Source organism: Barbus barbus, assembly GCF_936440315.1.
Source record: "Barbus barbus genome assembly, chromosome: 8".
Lineage (NCBI taxonomy): Eukaryota > Metazoa > Chordata > Actinopteri > Cypriniformes > Cyprinidae > Barbus > Barbus barbus.
The window spans coordinates 1,976,923-1,991,107 of record NC_136736.1 but is presented as its reverse complement, the minus strand read 5'-3'; the positions used below and the strand labels follow the sequence as shown (position 1 = coordinate 1,991,107).

The window sequence follows — 14,185 nt, the reverse complement described above, 5'->3', positions numbered from 1 at the left end:
GCTTTTCCATCCCTCCCAAATCTCATTCCAGGACGTGACTGAAGCCACAGAGGTTTCCTGCTCCACAACTGCTGTTTGCTTTTACTTTACAGCTGTTTTAAGAGATGTAGTGAGCATGTGTTACGTTCTCCCGGCGGGGTTGTGTCTTTGTCACAACAGACATGACAACAGTTACACTCTCTCTCTCTCTGCCTTCCTTTAGTTGTCACATAGTCGAGTGTTTGGAGACCTGACCTCATATCTGAAAGCTCCACATGATATCACACACACACACGAGATCGCTGACATACAAAGCATATCAGCCTGAACTCTAACTTCCCAGTTTCTCCTAGAAAGCAACTAGATTGAAAGGAGAGTGAATGGAGAATTGACTTTTTTTTTTTTTTCTTTGCTAGACCTGAGCTTTTCAAACTAGGGCCTGGGGACTCACGGGGGCAGCAGTGGAGTAATGGGGTCTGTGGAAATATCTGTTAAAAAAAAACTAAAAAAAAACTTTTGTTTTATAAATAAATTAAGGGCTCTGTCGAAATCTTTGTTTTAAAAATAAAAAAAAAAATAGATAAAAATAAATACAAATAGAAAACTACAATAGATTAAATAAAATATGGATTATAATAAAGAAAAAAATAAAGAAAAAAGCAGATTAAGATAAATATATAAAATGAGATTACAACAAATAAATAAAATTGGATTAAAATAAATAAAAATTAGAAATAGACTAAAAATTTAAATAAATGAAACAAATAATGAAAATACATATATTTAAAAATTACTGCCAAATAATATACCTATTCAAACTATAATTTTTCCATGAATAAATTGGGTTTTTATTTAGGAATATATAGCAGCATTTTAAATTGTAGGAAGGGGGATGATGAGGATGGACATTTTTACAGTTCTGTGGTATTAAAAAACAACAACAGCCCAGTTTGTACTCCAATTATTGACTTATGAGCTTTTCTAATCCATAGAAATTCTAAGAGAAACATTTGAGACAAAGTTAATACTCAAAGTCTCCTGAGCAATAAAAGAGACTTGTGAGCATCAAGACTTTCCTCTGAGCTCCAGAATCAAGTAGTGGTTTGATGCGTTTCTGCTCCTCAATACCAGCATTGTTCTGTTGAAAAAGAGCATCTGGTTTCTGAGCACTTTTTGACAATCTCCTGACTGAATGTGTGTGTGTGTGTGTGTGTGTGTGTTTACAAAAAGAAGCTCAGTGTTATCCTGTATTATCTACTGTGAGAGGAAGAGCCAGGGCAGGAAAGCTGAGAAATCTGGAGCTCTCCAGAGAGTCCGCCTGAAACACACACACACACACTTCAAGCTCACAATCAGCTCCGAATGAGGCTTGTATCATTATAACACAGGCATATGATGATAATCACAGTCAAAACGAGATGATGATCATGTACTCTCAAAACACACAGAAATACTGAAATAAGAAATAATATTTACTGCAAAAATTATTTCTATTGAGTGGTCCCTAATCATGCAAATCTCACTGTCACAATACTAGAGTGTTGCTAGGTGGTTGCCAGGGTGTTGCTATGCAGTTTTAAGGTGCTCTAATTGGTTTTTAGCACATTGTTGTGCAGCTACTCAGGGTTTTTTATGGGTTGTTGCTAGTTACTTTTAACATGGTAGATGGTTGCTAGGGCATTTCTATGCAGTTTCCAGGAGTTCTAAGTAGTTTTGTGACATTTTTACATGGTTGCTAGCGTTTTCAACATGTCTCTAACATGTTTGCTAGAGTTTGCTGGTTGCTAGGGCGTTGCTACGCATTTGCCATCTGTTAAAATAACTAAAACTGTCAGGTGTTCTAAGCGGTTTTTAACATGTTTATACACGGTTGGTAGAGTTTGCTGGTTGCTAGGGTGTTTCTATGCAGTTGCCAAGTGTTCCAAGTGTTGTTTAACATGCTGCTATGTCATTGCTAGAATTTTGAACACATTGCTATGCATTTTCTGGATAGTTTCTAGGGTGCAGCTTTGCAGTTACCAGATGCCCCGAGTGTGAAGTCAATTTTTAGATTTGGGGTTCTTGGACTCAGACTGTGAATGAATTTGGACTGTAACATTTTGGATGCAGGAACTTGTGTATATATACATTGTTTTAAAGCAGCTTTAACCAAAATGACACATCTTTCCTCACCCAGACAAGTGATTTCAGGTAATACTGGCAGGGGTTGGTTCAGTTCAGTAATTATGAGCAATACCGGTAGTGATGCTCCATTTAGCAAACACACACTTTACCTGGCCATAAATAAGGGCAGGAATGTGTGTGAAAGTGGTACGTGCGGGTACAAACGCATCCACTGCCATCCAGATCTGCCAGTCTCTCATCATGTGAACACACACACACTGCATTATTCAGTAACAGAATGTCGAGTGGGACAAAGGCAGGTCTCTGGAGGGACGGCTGCACTGTAGATGTGTTTGTGAAGGACTCTAATGGACGCCAGCAGAGTAGATAATGGAACAATATCACACAAAGCCACTGAGAAGGAACTGAAGCGTCCGTGACCTCATGAGAATAACAGACCTATAATTTGGTACTTTAATGACTTTTATAGTTAAAGCCAAATACAGAATGGCATTCCCAAAGCTTGTAGGTTCAAGCCCAATTCATAAATGGCATCAAAACTGTCTATTACAAGAATATTAAAAAGACTCTAAAATTAGACCGCGATGACCTCTTCGTGACAGTCGAGGTGCTCTGTGTGTCTGTGGGGTGAGAGGATATCTGGACTGTGACCCCGTGTGTGAAGTGGTCAGCCAAAAGATTGTCGAATGAGGTCAGTCACAAGAGAGCCAACGGAAAGGTTGGGCGAGCGAGAGAGAGCACAGGTAAGATGCCAGAAAGCCTTTTTGTCATGATTTCTTTGCAAAGAACGTCCATTATTCAGGACTCGGGTTACCGATAGGATTGGTTTGCAACAGGTGAGGCTGTCATAGAAACGCAAAAGATTCGAGGAATACAGAGTATTCTGGGATGAGGTTACTACAGTGCACCAAAAAGAGGAGAAGTTAACGTAAACTAAAACCATTTTGTTACTTGAAATTAAATAAACATTAAATGAAATAATTATTGGGTATTGAGATATTTTAGGGCAAGAACAATATTGATTTATAGGTTCCGTACCAGTCAAAAGTTTGGACTTATCTACTCATTATTATTATTTTAGAACAATAGTTAAGTCATTAAAACTGGGAAAACATGGAAATAATAATAATAACAGTAAATTCACATCCAAACTTTTTACTAGTATTGTAGTAAATATATGTGAGAGAGACTGTATAGTCACCTGCTAAAAATTCAATTATTTTATTTATAAATATTGTAAAAGGATAATTGTTTGGGGAATATGTTAGGAGCGAATCATTCTCTACCCAATGGCTCTCCCTGATGGTTTGGATGTGTTAAGTCAGTGCAAGAACTGACTATAAACGCTGGGCAGCCATGAAAACACACAGTATTTAATAAAGTCCCATGGCAAGGTAACTTTCATGGACAGTGATGTTAAAAGAACAGTCGCACCCACCTGAACTAATCTGCAGTCCAGTGTGATTATCTGCAACTTGTGTTTCCTGTGTAGTAATTCAAAGCAATGAATCTCCTAATGGATCATATTGGAGGTCAGTCCTCACCGAGCAGCGGGTCAGAGAGGACAGATAGAGGGCAGTGCGTGTGTTTACCCTGTGCTCGGCACAGAGGACGGGACACTGATGTGAAGCAGCCAGCTTTCTTACGCTGACCAAACGCTCCTGAAAACACACTGACCTCACAAACACTTCTGACAATCATTGGCAGACCGAGAACTCAGAAAGCAGGTAAAACCTCTGGGGTCAGGAACATTTGTTTCTCAAGAAACGTAATGCTTTTATTCAGCAGGGATGCATTACACTGCTCACATGTGACAGTAGAGACATTTATAATGTTATGAAAGATTTCCATTTCAAATAAATGCTGTTCTTTTGAACTTTCTATTCAAAGAATCCAGAAAAAAACCTCTATCAGGATTTTGACAAAAGAAGCACAACTGTTTTAAACACTGATAATAATGATAAATGTTTCTTGAGCAGCAAATCAGCATATTAGAATGATTTCTGAAGATCATGTGACACTGAAGACTTTGATCACAGGAAGAAATTACATTTTACTATAGATTTACATAGAAATTAGTGATTTTAAATAGTAATATCAACTCACAATTTTTACTGCATTTTTAATAAAATAAATGCAGCTCTGGTGAGTAAAGACGACTTCCTTTGTAAACATTAAATCTTACTGACCCCAGACTTTTAAATGGTACTGTTTATCAATGACAACTCATGATATTTAAGCAAATGATCAGTAAAAAAAAGATGCTTGTCCTTCAGGAAAAGTTGATCATCCATCTCAAGGTCAAACCAAATAACATAAACCATTTTGCTACACTGTTACTAAAATTGTACTTTTGTGAAACTCTGAACAAATAAAAATAATAAAAGCAACCTATTTCAATTTTTGTGAGTTTATGACACTTTAAATGCATTTTCACAAATAATATGCATTTCTTTTTTGTGGAAAACTGTAATCAGACAAAAATGTGCACATTTATAATTGTTGAATGAGGCTCTCAACTCACCATCAGTGACCAGGAAACACACTTTCCCCAGGAAGCAGCCTGAGCACGTGCACAAACCGCCTTACATTCTTGCTTAATATATATAGCTCACTCTGCATCAATATGGTAACCTGCATTTAAAAAACTATAGCCGGATTCACAGACAGGGCTTAGACTAAGCCAGGATTAGGCCATTTAAGTCATTTTTCGAAACATGCCATATTAAAAATATTACTGGTGTGCATCTTTAGACAAAACAAAGGCACTGATATATTTAAAGATTAATCAATACAAGTTTCTTTCAGTTGAAACAGCTCAGATTTACATTTAAGTCTGGGACTAGTCTTAAGCCTTGTCTGTGAAACCAGGGGTATATCTATCAGATCTAACCCTTAAGTTTACATTTGTGCAACCTAATGTTTTTAGGTCAATTCAGTCACGTTAAAGTACATTTTGGGGTTCAATAAATAAATGAAATTAACATTTTATGGGTAAATATGTGAAGTGTAGTGGTCTTCTAATACTCACTGGTATTTCCATGCCGAAATGCAAACAAAGCATTATTCACATTTATTTCAAAAAGCCTGAAACACTGTTTAACAATGAAAGCAAGAGATTTATTATTTCATAGCATAATGACAAGGCAAGATGAAGTTTCAAGACAACCTCTCAACACAGCAAAACCAAAGAGTGAGAAAAGGGGGCAGGAGAAATGTCGTTATGTGTGTGTGTGTGTGTGTGTGTGTGTGGGGGGGGCTGGTTTGGTTTTTGCAAAAAAAAAATAAAATAAAATAAAATATCACTCACATTGTAATCCAGGTTTACTGCTCAGTTCAGTTTAACAGTAGCCAGTTTAAAAAGATGAAAACGACTTTTTATATTCCCGCAGGTTCTCCTTCATCCACCTCTCCTTATTTTGCAACATAAAAAATAAACTACTTCTAAATGCACTCTTTCCCTTTACAGCACTTCTGTCAAATGTTCTTTTGGTTTGCCGACTAGTTTGGATCAACTAGATCAAAGTGTGTAACTCTTGCTGTCTGAGGCGTCACCTGAATCTCAAATAATGTTGCTGGTCTGTCTCTCACACACACACTCTTTCACACACTCACTCTTACACACAATCTCACACGTGCGAGCACAGGCTTCCTCTCTGTAGCTGCTGAGCTTCTACTGATGTTTGAGTAACCGGACGGAAAGCTGGCCCAGTTATTGCCAGATCAGTGTACGGATCGATCAGAAGCTACAGTATGTAAAGTATCTAGATCTCTCCGGACTCCCTCTCCTCAGAGCTGGAGCGCTGATCTCTCTCCAGCGACACGGACCTCTCCCGCTCTCTCATCCGGCTCATGTCTGGAGAGACAGGGGATGGTTCTCTCTCCATGTCCCTGCGTCCATTGTCCCACCATCTCTCGTCCGCGGCGTTCTCCTGCCATCTCTCCTGAGACAGAGGCTGCTCCTGTTCTCTGGTGTGTGAAGACCTGCAGAAACCAGCAAAACCGTCAGAAAGCCAGTATCTGAGTGAGTGTGACAGGCAAAACCGGAATTTACTATTTCATTAAACATTCATTACTAATCAGTTTTAACACAAATATTTAAATGCTTAAATTCTGAATTCAAAATATTCAATGTTTATTTAGAATTTATAAGCTTAAAGTAATTTCAAATGATAATTTAATTAATTCTCATTTTAAATAATATACATGTAGTTAGATTTTCATTTTAAATTATCAAAATTCAATATATAAATTAATTTAAAAAGCAGTCTAAAAATTAATGTAGTCTAAAATTAATTAGCAGTCTAAAAATTAATGTAGTCAATTAAAATTCCAAAATTATTTAAAATAGTTTCAAATAACTTCAATACCAAATATTAATTGCTTAGTTAAAAACACATTTAACAACTCAAAATATTTAAATTCCAAATATAAATGTAGTCATTTAAAAGTAATTTAAAATAATTCCCAATAATTTAGATTTTACATATAAATTGCTTAAGGATATTTAAATAAATTAAATTCCAAATATAAATTATTTAATAAATTAAAATTTTTCCATGACTTCATTTAAAATTTATCATGACCATTTAACATACAACACGTGTGCATTTACTTTAACTGAACACTGGTATCATTGTCATGATGTTGTTTACACCAAGCTGGAGTTGTTGGGTACCTCTTTCTTTTGCTCCTGTGTGAGTGAGAGCGAGAGCGATGGCGATCCTTGTGTCTGTGTTTCCTCTCCCTGTCTCGTTCCCTCTCTCCATCCTCACGGTGCCGGCGAGACCGATGGGAGGACGAGCTTCCTCCTTCCCTGAAAAGCACAGAGAAAGATATCATTTTATCACATGACATCCTTGTATTACTGATACAGATGTTATTCGACAGGAAGCTGATCCTCACCGATATCGCTCACCACTTCTGGATCTAGACCTGAGAACAGAAGGATAAAGAGAAACTTAAAGAAGAACAAATCATGATGAAACACTTGTGCATTTCTGTGTTATTATAGATAGTTTATAGTAATTTTTGTTTAAATGTCACATAGTTTGATTCATTTCTATGAGTCAGCTCTTTCAAACATCAGTGAATCAGTTCAAAACACTGCTTCAACACTTTGTCAACTCTTAAAAAATGTTTGCAGGAGTCTTTGTGACATACTCTGTTTACAACTTTAAAGCAACAAAATTGCAAAACAAAACCCAAAAATTATGATTTTAATTTTAACTGGGCTGAATAATGACACTACCGTCTCTTTAGGGCTGATTTGCAGTTGAACAGAGTTTGTTTCATAATTCTATGTCATCACTGTTATTGAATCTAAAACTAATCTGAATTGAATCAACCCTTAGCTGAGCTCAACAATGACATTATTGTCTTCTGTAGAGCCACTTCACAGCTTAACGGAGTTGATTTCATAATTAATGAACTTTGCAACATCAAGACTGTTGGTTGAATCTGAACTGAACTAAATGAATCAACACTGAATATAAACCGAATCTGAGCCAACATTGAACTGAATCAAATCTGAACTAAATGAATCAACACTGAATATAAACCGAATCTGAGCCAACATTGAACTGAACTGAATTATGACACTATTGTCCTCTGTAGAGCTGATTTACAGCTGAAATTGAATGTTTCATAACTGATGAGTTTTACAAACTTTTATTTTCTCATTACTTTGAAACAATTAGTATTGTATAAAGCACTACAGAAATAAATGTGACTTGGTTTGCCTTGACTATTAGAGCTCCACTGATTTGAAAGTACATAAATATGGAGATACTCTTCCAGCTGTAATATCAAGGGCTGATTATGATTTGAACAGATCTGGGTGAATGAAATGAAAGCAGAGCACAGAGACGGACCTCCTGCGTTCCCTCTCTCTGTCTCTCTCCCGCTCCCGCTCTCTCTCTCGTTCCCTCTCGCTCTCTCGTTCCCTCTCGCGCTCGCGTTCCCTCTCTCTCTCCATCTCCCACTCTCTGGCTCGCTCCTCTTCTTTGTCACGCTCCTCTCGTCTCCTCGTGCGCATGCGCTCCTGTTTCTCCGTCACAGCCTTCTGCGAATCACAGAGCAGATCGTCTATGAAGAGCTGTGTGACACCAGCCCGACTGAGCTGTGAGCCGTCATCTTACCCGCAGTTTTTCAAGTTTTTCCCGGATTTCGATGAACCCTAGATGAAGTTTCCCTCCGAAGTGGTCGGCGAGGCGGCGGTCATTGTCGTGGAGACCGAGGTAAGCGGAGCAAACCTCACACACCCGCAGCTTCTGCTGCTGGAAGCTGGAGGCCGGCATGGAGTTACGGTAGATGTCCTAAACACAACAACATAATTAACGGCAATTACAAAAACACATCTAATCAAATTTCATTTAAGATCTAGAGCTAGAACTGATGACCACAATGATATCTCCACCATGATCTGAGCCCACACTGACCTCTGCCTCTTTCTTCAGGGCGCGTGTTTTCTCCACCTTCTCCAGCACCTGCTGAGCCTCGTCCACGTTCCCCTCGCCGCCCAGCTGCTCCGCTCGCGCCAGCAGCTTCCCGATCTCCTCGTTCAGCTCGTGCACACGCTCCGCCTGCCAATCAGAGAACAGGGAGACTTACAGCTGTAAAAACAGATTCAGAGTACAGGTCAGAGAGGGTGGCAAATGGGCTTTAAACACTTATCTCAGTCAAAATAACTAAACACTACCAAATGGCAAGATATTATAAAAGAATTTGACATTTGTCCTTTTTTTATAATTATGACACTGATTTATGTTTGGCTTGATTATATTTTATGTAATTATGGTTGTTTTTTTGAAATTCTGTATTTTGAGAGAGATTCATGTTCATATATTTTTTCTGCAGTCAGGTATCTTTTGATATGTTTAGCACATGTAGTTAATTGTTGTTTTCACTTTTATGTTTATTGCCCTTATGTGTGGAGATTTCTTGATTGTCCTTGCATGCGTGTTGTTGTTTTGGCCACGTGGGTGATCATGTGATTTACGTTTGTGCTGTATTTAAGGGCGTGTTCATTGTTTGATGAAGAGCTTGTAGGCTCGAAACCTGTTTCTGCCACAAATTAAAAAAATTAATTCAACAGTGATTTACTATTCTTTCTTCTCACAATCATGAGTTCATACCTCACAATTCTGAGTTTACAACTCTGACTTTTTTTCTCTCTGAATTCATCTCTCAATTCAAACTTTTTTTGTTACATCTTGCAACTCTTGACACTTCTTTCCCCCTCAGAATTCTGATTACATCTTACAATTTGGAGTTTACACTTCACAATTCTGACTTTTTCTCAGAACTCTATGCTTTTATTCAACAATTAAGACATTTTTTTTCTCAGAATTCTAAGTTTACATCTCACAATTCTGGCTTTTAGTTAAAACTTCGAAACAAACTTAATCTAAAAGAAAAACATCAGAATTGAGCCGTTAACGAAAAATTGTGAGATATAAACGTACATTTGCGAAGAATTGTGTCTTTTTATTCTGTGGTGGAAACAAGGTTCTGTAGGATATGGTCTAGGGGTGTGACGAGACACTTATCCCACGAGACGAGACTGGGTTCACGAGAACAAGACGATATTTTTAGACTTTAAAAAAAAAAATTCAATGATGAAATATATAGGGAAAAATAGTCTTATTCAAAAAACACAAAATGAAAAAACTTCTATTTTAATGAATTACATGCCGTAATAAACAACATGTAAACTAGAGCTGCTTGATTCTGGATAAATTAAAAATCACAATTTTTTTTTTATTTTTTATAAATTGGAGATCACGATTCTCACACAATTCTGAAAAAAAAAAAAAAAAAAAAAAAAAAAAAAGATTAGAAAACTAAAAATGTAATTTATTAGTGGTTCTGACAAAATGTTCATTACTTAAGTCTTTTAAAAATATATATTAATTTAAACAAAAAACCAATCCATGAAGGAGTCAGTGTCTCACTTCATAAAGACTTGTTTCGCTATTGGAATTTCCTGAGATTTGAATCTCTTTAACACCTGTTTCACGTCGTAAGCGTCAGTGGAGCGTGAGCAGCGCATGCGTTGTCGCCGCCCATATCAGTGAATGACAGCGTTCACATCGGAAGCGTGATGATGGCCGACCCTCTGATTCATTAACATGGGCAGCGACAAAACGAGCTTCTCACGCTCCGCTGACACTCACGGCGTGAAACGGTCGTAATTGACATAGCTGAATCCAGGAATAAGATCGCGTGGGTGTTTGAATCGAGATCTCGATCTTTCAACGATTAATCGTGCAGCTCTAATGTAAACACTGCAAAATTTTTGGCGAGGATATCGTCACATTCACAGGAGACCAGTCGGATCTCGCAAGACACATCAGATTTCGTGCCATGAGATCTCGTCACATCCCTAATATGGTCCCTTTAAAAAGAAAACAGATTGAGTGGATTTCTTTTCTGTTTGCATGTACTTCCAATCGAAACAGGAAGTTGGAATAGGACACACTGAAGGGCCCATCCTCCTTTTTCTTCATAAAAAGTATATCAGAGCTGTGGACCATGACCCACTAGTCGCTGGTCTGTGCACAAAAAGCAGGTGTGTGAAACTTCAATATGAAAATGATGTGCAAGTGAAATCTCATGTTGCAGAGAAACGTTCAGGGATTCCCCAGCGCAGATTGTCAGGTTTTACCTTGGCAGCCACTTCAGCGCTGATCTCTTCCTGCGTTTCGGCCAGCCGTTTCTTGGCCAGTTCGGTTCTGCGGTCACAGTCTGCGATGAAGGACTGCAGGTGCTCTGTGGCCTGAAGAGACGCGGCACGATCAGCCATTTATAAGCACATACAGTCAGATGTATGAGAATGTAAAGGGTTCATACTCACATCCAGCTCAAAGAAATACTCCTGCTGTTTAGATGCGATCTCATAATCTGCTCTCAAGGCGAGATCATGAATCTTCACACACTCCCCTAGATCCATGCGCTGCACAAACACAAGCGTTTAGAAACCTCTTTTAACGTGTTTGACATTATAATGCAACTGTGGCGAATTATCAAACCGGCTTTAGTTGAGTAAAGTCAACCCCACAGAGATGAGGAATGATATGAGACAGACACTTACGGTTCCAGACAGTATGTCATGTGGACACGACTCCAGCAGATGACTCTTACACACCCGCTCGTCCGTGAACTTGATCCGCTGTCTCATCGTGTCTCCTGCGAGAACCAGAGCCACACGTTATGAGCATCAGAAATCATCACATAATCTAATCAGGATTCTCAAATACGCAATGACACCAATCAAATACACAACAATGCCACAAATCAAATCATGACTCTCAAAATAAATCATGAGAATTATGACACTGATGATCAAATTACAATTTTGACATAACTGCATCAAAAATGAGACTAATGATTGTAATAATTATTTAAGATAATGTTATTGTCAACCAAAATATGCAAATAAATGAATCATCATATTCATGGTTCTCATATAATCAATCAACATCAATGAATTTATGACAGATATAAAATAATCTCAGCCAAACCATAGGAGTTTTAATCAAATAAAGTCATGAAAACTCACATTCATGAATTTTTTTTAATTCAATGAAATTCATGAAAACTACAAAATCACACCAACCAAATGTTTACAAATCATGTCATTCAAAAAAGGGATAAAATTAAAACCATGCCATCATGAAAATCAATAAACTTATGTATGACATATGTCAATCAAACAATTTTTACCGAACCATGCTAAAAAAAAGTTATAATTCAATACAATACAATAAAAAATAATAATAATATATACAAAATCGTGATTCTTATGGCAAATCAATAACAATTTGATTCTCATCTAACAGACATGAAATAATTTCCAGTGAAATCATAAGATTTAATGAAATCAATGAAATCATGAGAATCGAGAATGTTTACCAAATTAAGTCAATCAAAAAAAAAAAAAAAAAAAAAAAAAAAAAATATATATAATTTTACAAAATCATGACAACAAAATCATAAAAATCTAAATTACGTTTAACAAATTACGTTCTGACAAAACCATGCCAAAAATTAAATTATGTGACCATAAGTTAACTAAATCATGTGAATTGAGTGATTCTTTTCATGGCAAATAAATCATAAAAATTATGATTCCCATGAAATAATATCTGAATGTTTCGAAACAGAATAATGAAAAGTGAGAATAGCAGTAATTATAAAATCATTGGAAATCATCAATTTGACGTGTTTCCCGTCAATCAAATCACTAAATTCAGTGTCACTGTGGAGCTTCTGTCACTATAACAAATTCCTTGTATGTGTAAACATACTTGGCCAATAAAGCTCATTCTGATTATTAATGATTCAACCAAATCGCATGAAATCGAGACTCTTTAGCAGTTCTGTCAAACAGATGAAGAGAGTATGAAGATATAACGAATCAGTCACATGCTTTAGTTTCGATTTGAAGGGAATGAGAAACACTCACCATCTCTGCTAGTGCCCATGAGCTGGTCCAGCATGGCTCTCATCTGCGCCTGGGCCGACATCTTCACCTGTTTACCTCTCTTCACCTGTGAATATATACCTGATGAGATCTGAGCTGTTCAACTAACGTTAACTCCTCGTACAGCAGGCCTCAAGCCCCGCGGCCGCCCAAAACAACACAAACCGCCTCCTGTAACTCACTAACACACTCTCCACTAACACCGCGCACACTTCTGAGTCTGAGGTGCTCCAGAAAGCGCAGTTTATAGCTGAAACGCCGCTGAAATCAATCATAGATCAGGGAGCTAGTGTGGTGCGTTAGCAGCAGCGGCTAACTCTTCCTCAATCCGCCCTATGTGCGCTTATTTATCAGTCCTAGCGCTGCTTTATCAGTCCGCAGTTCAGTATTTTGTGTAGTGGTCCACATTCGCAAAGTTTTGGCTGTGTTTATTTGTTGTTTTATGTCTTTTTTTTCCTCTCGGAATGAGACTTCCGACCCGCGCGCGCTGCTCCCGCTTGGTTACGCGGCCTCGAGGAAGTGCTGCAGAGCTCGAGCGCTGATTGGCTGAAGGGCGGGTGACGTCATGACGTCGGGGGCCTTAGCGAGGGCATCGGAGCAACATGCTGAGTTTTGTCATTTTTTAAATGCGTAACTCATAAAAACAAAAATGTTAATATTTTCATTGGAATTGCGCTGGGTACGTTATATACAAATTGTAGTACGAATTACATGACAAAAATTGTAGTTACTAACGTAATCCATTACATTATACATTTTAAGTAATAAAATCTGACTACTTTTTGTTTACATTACTTTTAACCTAAGTAGTTTATACATTTATATATTAATAATCGTATATTTTATATTATATACAAATATATTTTATAACATATTTTTCTTAAATATATACATGTGTGTGTATAAATATACACAGTATACACACACACATATGTAAACAAAAACTTATTTTGGATGCAATTAATCATTTGACAGCATAAAAAATACAGAGAGAAACAAAATCAGTTCCATTCGTTGTTATTAAATATGAAAAAGGGGAAAAAAATCAATAAATTACAATTTATTGCTGTTGTGTGAATATGTAATTATGTAATCAGTAAAAAAATAGTAACTAGTCTGATTACAGTTATTTTAAAATTTATATAATCTAATTACAAATACTTATTGGAATCTGATTATGTTATTAGGTTATTAATTACCTGCAGCACTACATATAACACACATACATGCACCTTGAAGAATCTGCCAAATGTTATTTATTAGACCAAAATAAGATGATTTTTTTATTTAGCCCTGACCTGAATAAGATGTTTTATGTAAAAGATGTTTACATACAGCCCACAACAAAAAATAATAGTTGAGTTTATAAAAATGTACATATGCTTGATTCTTAATACTGTGTGTGTCGTTACCTGGATGATCCACGACTGTATATTTTTGTTTTGTGACGGTTGTTTGCGAGTCCCTTGTTTAACTGCCCACTGTTCTTCAGAAAAACCTCCAGGTCTTTGGTTATCCAGCATCTTTTTTATATTTGAACCTTTTCCAGCAGTGACTGTATGATTTTGAGATGCACCTTTTCACGCTGACGACCAC

At 37.1% G+C, this 14,185-nt stretch overlaps 1 protein-coding gene across 1 annotated transcript; it reads right to left on the bottom strand.

Annotated features, from left to right (window-relative positions):
* Positions 1-5,142: 5,142 nt before the first annotated feature.
* LOC306873583 (putative RNA-binding protein Luc7-like 1) lies at positions 5,143-13,107 on the bottom strand. Its single transcript, XM_079422988.1, has 10 exons — positions 12,572-13,107; positions 11,198-11,292; positions 10,961-11,059; positions 10,772-10,882; positions 8,544-8,687; positions 8,244-8,420; positions 7,977-8,167; positions 7,009-7,038; positions 6,782-6,919; positions 5,143-6,087 (listed from the first exon to the last, which is right to left on the bottom strand). The coding sequence occupies exons 1-10, from the start codon at positions 12,630-12,632 to the stop codon at positions 5,868-5,870; spliced, it is 1,266 nt and encodes a 421-aa protein (XP_079279114.1). The 5' UTR covers positions 12,633-13,107; the 3' UTR covers positions 5,143-5,867.
* Between the last annotated feature and the right edge of the window lie 1,078 nt (positions 13,108-14,185).